The sequence below is a fragment of the Delphinapterus leucas genome, chromosome 19 (genome assembly GCF_059928025.1).
Source record: "Delphinapterus leucas isolate spDelLeu-1000000601 "Yukka" chromosome 19, BTC_Dleu_Yukka2, whole genome shotgun sequence".
Lineage (NCBI taxonomy): Eukaryota > Metazoa > Chordata > Mammalia > Artiodactyla > Monodontidae > Delphinapterus > Delphinapterus leucas.
The window spans coordinates 70,122,890-70,130,166 of record NC_143147.1 but is presented as its reverse complement, the minus strand read 5'-3'; the positions used below and the strand labels follow the sequence as shown (position 1 = coordinate 70,130,166).

At 58.0% G+C, this 7,277-nt stretch overlaps 1 protein-coding gene across 1 annotated transcript in view; it reads right to left on the bottom strand.

The window, feature by feature from the left end:
• Positions 1-3,103: 3,103 nt before the first annotated feature.
• The window catches only part of CACNG4 (calcium voltage-gated channel auxiliary subunit gamma 4), a 57,927-nt gene continuing 53,753 nt past the window's right edge, over positions 3,104-7,277 (bottom strand). The window contains exon 4 of the mRNA XM_022589866.3: positions 3,104-6,563. Within this exon, the coding sequence (XP_022445574.1) occupies positions 6,025-6,563 (539 nt within the window). The 3' untranslated portion in view covers positions 3,104-6,024. The remainder of the gene's footprint in view (positions 6,564-7,277) is intronic.

Here is a 7,277-nt window from a genome sequence, read left to right as displayed (position 1 = left end):
AACGTATCTCCGAGAACGCTTATCAAGACACAAAGGTCAGGACGTAGGTCCCTCCGAGCCCCCTTTCCTGAAGCTGTGGGCACGAGGAGGAGGCTTGGCCGCCCTCTTTGATCGCAGACTTCTGTTCCTGAGGTTGCACCAGCAGTTTCATTGGAAGCTGCAAGTTTAAAAATATCCGTATCAGGTGTATCTGCCCTGTCTCCCGCTCCGGATCCTAAGGTCCCCATGGTCCCTCCCCTCGGTTCCTCCCCTCCCCCACCCAGCTCTAGGGCTGGGCGGCCAGGGGTGCTATATTAGGAGCCAGCGCAGGGAGCAGAAATCACGTGGCTGGCCCTGAGCTCCCTGCAGGGAGGCCTGGCCCCCATCTTCTTCTTCTCGCTGCCAGGCCTCTCCTCTTGCCAACTGCATGCTAGGGACCTAAAACAGGACCTCTCCCCACACAGCCTGGGGACCCCCGAGGGCAGAAATGAATGGGCACCAGCCAGGGAAGCCACCGGGACAGGAGCCTCCGCCCGGGGGCACCACACAGTGCCCGGATCGGCTGAATGACGGGTTTCTCCCCAACCAAAGTGCTGCTGGCACAGACACCCTGCGGGCTCGGCTCTCAGAGCACCTCCTCCCAGGGCTGTTCTAGAATAATTCTTCTGGGGAAATTCCTTGAGTGTTGTTAGTCGACAGACGCTCCTGAAAGTTCACTCTGAGGCCAGTCCCCAAGCTGGCGTATTTATGAATGTTTGCTTAAGTTAAAGTCTAATTCATTCTCCCAGCGGCCCTGGGAGGGAGGCGCTGTCCTCCTCATTTGACCCGGGAGGGAACTGGGGCTCTGAGGGAGCTTGGCTTACTGGCCGGTGCTGCCCAAGCGTGGCTGGAGGATTTGACCTTTGTCTTTCTGGCTCTTGGCGACGTCGCTGCAGCTGCCGTAGTGGGTGGTGAGGCCCGGTGTCCAGCTGGGCCAGGATTCTGGGCTTGTTCTACCACTGCCCTTTGGTTCAATTCCATCAGCATTTTGTCCCCAAACCCTGGGACAAGGCACACCTACCCTCACCCAGCGAAAGGTGGCCGTTTTCCCAGTTCCTTCTTCAACCCCCCAACTCCTGTTTTCAAAACTGTTGGCTCAGAAGCGAAGAGGAGAAAGGCAGAAATTGAAGTGTGTTGTAGGGAAAGGAAATACTGGGAATAAATACGTGAGTTTTCCCAATGTGTCCGCAGCCTAGATGCAAGTACTGAAAACTCGCTGTGTGAGCGTCACCCTTTCTGTGCCTTGGTTCCCCTCACTGTAAAACCAGCCTGGGAATTATTGACAGTTTGGACCAGCTTATTCTTGGGGGTGGGGGAGGGCTGTCTTGTGCACTGCAGGGTGTTGAGCAGCCCTGGCCTCCAGCCACGGGACGCCAGTAGCATCCCCTCCCCTGCTGTGACAACCAGAAATGTCTCCAGACATTGGCAAATGTCCCCTGGGAGTAAAATCACACCCACTTGAGAACCACTGGGCTAGCGGTGTCTCCCTTTTGAGTTTGTTATGAAGATCCTCAAAAAATTTCCCTTCCTTCCTTTTATTTTCCCTTCCATCGCCCTCACCTCCTTCTTTGGACTTGATTCCTTTTCTATGATGAGCACATTGAATGAGATGATTCCTAAGACACCTGCCACTCCTGCTGGTCTTGATGTCCAGTGATCCTGCGATTCTTGTTTACGTCAAGGCTTGAGCTCAAGCCTGCTCCTCCAACCTAGGAAGGAGGTAGCATGGACCCATTTTACAGATGGGGCAGCCAGAGCAGAGAAGAGGTCCGACTTCAACTCTGGAGCTGGAGGAGGGGCTCTGGACACACAGAGGCTGATGCAGTCCCAGGCAAAGGGGTCAGTTTCAAGTAGGCAATCCCAAAAATGATCGGGGAGGGGAGGCAAAAGAGGGAGACGCCCAAAGACCCAGACCAGGAGCTGAGACTGACCAGCTGTGCCCCAAACTGTATTCCTTCCGTCCCTGGCTAGACTACACAGCCCGTCTCCCGGCTCTCAGGTGGGACCACGTCACTGAGCTCTGGCCAGTGGCATGTGCGCAGAAGGGGATGTCACAACTTCCTGGTCCATTAAAACCTCTCACAACACCCTCTACCCACAAGACCACCTGCTGTCCCCCTTCTCCATCTGCCCGCTGGATGTCAACGCCAAGGACAAGCTTAGACACCCATGTTGTGGATGGCAGAGCCTCCACGGCTGGTCTCTGAACCTCTGAATGACAGTGTGTATTCTGTACACAATGTACCCACCCCATGGATCGGACTCTCTGAGTGAAAAATAGTCTTCCATTGCACTAAGCCATTCTGCACTCGGGGTGGTTGGCGACGTCATTAGGCTACGCGGAGTGATATAGGTAAAGGGTAAAGTGAGGGCTGGAGGGGGCTCTGGGCCCTAGACCACCCACTTCCGAGTCGGTTCCCGTGGCTCTAACTCTGCCGGTTATGGAGACAGAGTTTTTCGTTGAGCTGAAATGCGTGACCGCGTGAGCCCCGCGTCGGACGGAGGCCGTAGCGTGGCGCTGAATGCAGGCTGCACGGGAGTCCGCCCAGGACCACTGCAGAGCGTGTGCTGAGCCAGAGTCTCCTCAGGGCTAAAAATAACCAGTTCTGGCCCCTGGTGCCAACACCGAGTGTCGTGGCTCTGGGCTGGCAGAGCCGTGAGCCCGGAGCTTGGCAGGGGTCAGGGGGTGGGACAGGGTGGAGGTTCCCTGCCCGAGCACCGGGTGGCTCGGCGCCCCTGGGAACGTCAGTTTCCCCGGGTGCCTGTCTCAGGAAGAAAGGGGGTTAAAAAACCAGGGCTGAAAGTTCAGACAAGCCGGTTCCTGCAGCCACAAGGGCCGGGATGTGGGGACACTGGGCCCTCAGCCTCGCTCCCAAAGCCCTGGAAAGGCCTCCGTGACACCAGCGTTCTCCTGAAGGAAGCTCGAGAGTCCAGTGCATCTTGGCTCCAAGAGGACCAGAGAAGGCCACGGCTCTCAGGAAGAAAACTCACCGTCTCGGTCCTGAAAGAGAGCGGAACACGTCACTCACTGCATGTGAAGGTGCCCTGGGCTGCGGCTCCCGTGGGACCAGGGAAGGATGTGGATTATCCAGCCTCAAAGGCTGTCCAAGGGGTGGGTGGACGTATGGCCAGTGCCCACCTGCCAGAGTGAGCCTGGAGGGTTGCACCATGACTGGCGGGGGTCTGTGCAGTACCTTGATCGGAGGGGTCTCTCTGGTCCCCCTCCCCATCCCTGATTTCTCTCCTCCCGGTGGCTGGGAGCAGGGGCAGCCAGCTGCCATGCCTGGGATTGGGTGGCTCCGTGCCATTTGACCTCTGGTTGGAGCCGCATTCTCCCGTCCAGTTCCTCCAGGCACAGAAGCTCACACTCTGGGACAGGAATCCTCTATCTGCTTCTCATTCATTTTGGAATTGGGAGGGGAAGGAGGCTGCTTATGGGAATTTTTAGGAACCCACCAGGCAGCTTGGCGCCCCTGAGGCTACAGCTCTGTCCAGCCAGCGCCTGCCCTGCAAACTCTAAAGACAGGCCTGGCTTGCTCAGCTGCCCAGATGCTTCCCCCACACCGGGGGTGGCCTGTCCCTCTTCTGGCTCCTCTGTGAAAAGGCACCTCCATGGCATCACCCAGGAGCGTAAAGCCAGCTGGTGCTGCCAGGGAGGTGGCCAGTGACCCGGACAAAACCCAGAGAGGCTGGACTTGACCAGCACCGGGTCCGCTCTCCCCTCCCCTTCTTCTGGAGGGTCCCCAGCATCTCCTACACCTGAGGACACTAAGTGCCCACGAAGACTTGCAGGGACCTCCCCCCTCCCCCTTCCCACATCGAGAAGAGAACGTTTTAAAAATGTTTTTATTTAATTAAAAAAAAGACAGAACTAACAACCCAAAACCAGTAGTTGGTACGGGATTCACAGGGACTTAACTGGCGAGACACACAGGGGCGGGATGGAGAGGGCGTGGGGTCGGGGGAGTGTGAGGGCCACAGGCCACCCAGGGCCCCCGTGGGCGCAGGTCTCAGAGCGAGGGCAGGCGGGGAGGGGGTGACCAGAACCTGGGGCAACGGTGGGAGAAAGGCTGTGAAGACCACGGCGCTGAGGGAGCTCGGTCCCTGCTCTTCTGTCCCTCCTGTCGCTTCTTCTTTCTTGGTCCCGAAAGTGGGCCCTGCGCTCTCTTCCTGGGACTGGGCAAGAGGTAGGATTCATCGGAACGCAGCTTTCTCCACGAAATGACGGAAACTTCCAGGGCAGCAGGTGGGAAGGTGGCTTACGTGGAAGAAAGGACAAGGCTGCCTGTTTTTGGAAGTGACCTTGCTGGGGGATGAGTCTCCGGATTCCGCCCCCATCCTCTAGCCTGGTGTGATGGTGTCATGGCCTGGGGAGGGGGAGGGCGGGCAGGGGCAGGCCACGAGCCCGGACACTCCAGCACTCACTGCTGTACATGCTTGGACAAGCCACACAAAGCCAACCTCGACGGGAGGGAAGGGTTTCGAGCAGTGCGGAGGGGCCCCGGCACGCGGCCACTGGGGGCGGGACGTGTGGAGGTCCCCTCTGCGGACGGCGGAGGATGGCGACGACCATGACCCGGATCTGAACTCCTGGGGCCGAGTCCGCCCAGGGGGTCCACGAGCAGGTGGCTGAGGTAAGAATTTGCTTGTCACTTCTAAGTACGACAGCTACCGGGATCGCAGACAACTGCTTCAGAGGGATTACCAGGTCTCAAAAAGTAAGAAAGGATCTGTCTTCAGAAAGCACGTGTTTATATAAAAGAGGCTCAGCTCCGTGTTCCAGAAAGCTGTTCCCCTGAGCCCGGACACGCTTCCACATTCTCTGCTTGCCTCCGGAGGCGAGAAACGGTTGGAAAAACGTCAAGCTTGGAACCTGCCGCCTCCCTTCCCAGGTGCTCGGCCCTTTCATCCAAACTTCCTCGCTGAGTGCTTTCAGGGGCGGGGCGAGAGCAGAAGAAGTGACAGTAACGGGGGCTTGGGGCAGGGGCTGCTGCCACTTTTTAAGAGAGAATGAATGTAACTGCTCTCCTGGCGTTTCTGCAAGAAATCAGGATGAGTGACCACCCCGGAAACGGGGGTTTGTTCTGATCTTTTGGTCTCTGCTCACCCTCGGGTATCCCTTTCTTGCACAAGGTTCAGGCTCTTGTTGCCAAACACCCGGGGGGAAGGTCTGTCCCTATGACCCCCGAGGAGGGGCAGAGCTGCTCCTCAGGCCAGTGGGCAGAGGTGGGGGGACAAAGTAAAAGGCCACCCTTCCTCTGACCCGTGGAATCTTCCTGACTCTCAAGTACAGTCAGTGAGTTCTGCCCTTTCCATGTGAGGCAGAACATTCCAGAAGCAGAGAGGAGGAGCCTTTACCTCACGCCCAGGCCAGCAAAGACGCCCGCAAACCCCGCGGATTCCTCCGCAGGCCTCGATGTCCCCAGGCTGAGGGAAGCGGCCCCGGACAGCACAAAGGCCAGAGCACCAGGTGGTCACAGGCTCTCTCCTCAGCATCGGTGTTGTCTCAACAAGCAGCCACTGCCAGAGACAGACAGACAGAGGGAAAGGGGGCAAACTTCGGCTTCCTCGCCTGCGGCCCACAGACCAGAACCTTGGGTTCAAAAGCAGCTGCCCAGCATCCGAAGGCCCCTGCGGGCCCAGTGAAGCCGGGCAGGGATGGAAGGCCCCGAAAGCCTGTTCTTCCGGCAGAAGATGTGTTTCCAAGAGGAGATAATGGCTCGATTTTGTTTTCCCGGGTGGGGCAAGGCTGTGCAGCCTCAGGAGAGCTCTGGGGCCTCCTGGGAGATTTCGGAACCCCGGGGCATCAAAACACCCTCCTGGGGGATAAAATCAGCCTTCTTGCTTCTGATTCCCATCTCCGGGGCTTCTCTTCAAGCCAGCCCGCGACCCATTCTGGAGACCCGGGAGGGTGGGGTTTGGCCTCAGTCTGTTGTTGGTCTGTCTTAAGGGTCAGATGCCCCCTGTGGGGTCCAAGCCGCCCATCTGGGGAGAGGACGGGGCAGATCACACAGGGGTGGTCCGCCGGTTGAGCACGCTGATGTGCACGCCTCCTTTCAGGTCCTGCTGGAAGAAGTCGTGCACCTGCAGGAAGCCGGCCTCCTGGTCGGGGCTGTAGCTGGCAGCCGTGGTCACCTTGAGGGGCTCCCTGGACAGCGTGTACATGGACAGCTCGCCCATGGGAATGGCCCCGGCGATCTTCAGCCCCACTGGAGATGCGTCCCTGGACGGAGAGGCCTCGGTGGACCTGGAGCTGGACCGCGAGCGCCGCCGCCGGTACCGGTAGCTCGGCATCCTGGCGTAGGGTGACGAGGAGGGAGCCTTAAGGAACTCCCGTTTGGTCTTAAATCTCAACTCTTTGTTTTTCTCAATGTAAATGTTTACGGCCAGGACGCCCACGGTCTCAGCCACAATGAAAGACAGGGCTCCGAAGTAAAAAGACCAGCCGTAGTTGTAATGGTTTTTTTTGTCTTCGTCGCGCTTGTCGCTGGGGTCTCCCGTGTTGCTGGAAATGTAGACGATGATGCCAATGATGTTACTGAGGCCTGAAAGGGAAGCGGGGGTGGGGGGGCGGGGGGGCGGGGCGAACAAAGGCAGAGAGAGGTTAGACCCGCAGCTGGGCAAGGGCAGGTGGGCGGGGCAGGGGCTGGTGGGCGGAGCAGGAGCTGGTGGGTGGAGCAGGGGCTGGTGGGTCGGGCAGAGGACAGGTGGGTGGAGCAGGGGCTGCTGGGCAGGGGGGGCAGATGGGTGGAGTAGAAGGCAGTTGGTGGAGCAGGGGGCAGATGGGTGGGGCAGGGGATGGTGGCCACTCCCCTTTTTGGTGGGTATGTCTTTGTTCTGGTTGCTAATTTTAAGTAAAAGTAGTTGATTTTGAATGGGTAATAAAGTACAGAGTTTGGGTGAATATATAATAAAACACAGGCTCTTACTACCCAGTTCCCCTCCTCAGGCAGCTACTGTTATCTTCTCTCGTATATCCTTCTCATATCCATATCCAGTCTCTCTCCCTCCCTCCATCTCTCTCTCTCTCTCTCTCTCTCTCTTCCATTTTTTTCTTTGCACAATACTCTTTGGCCCCTTGCCTTTTCACTCAACTGTCTCCACCCGAGAGACAGTTCCCTATCAGGACAGGAAGAGCTGTCTCTGTCTTTCTAACTGCTCATGGCACCAACACCGCCGCAGGGGCATCTACCCAGGCCTCTGCTCTGGACACGCAGGTGGCTTCCAGCCCTCGGCTATGAGACAGCCTTATGTCTACA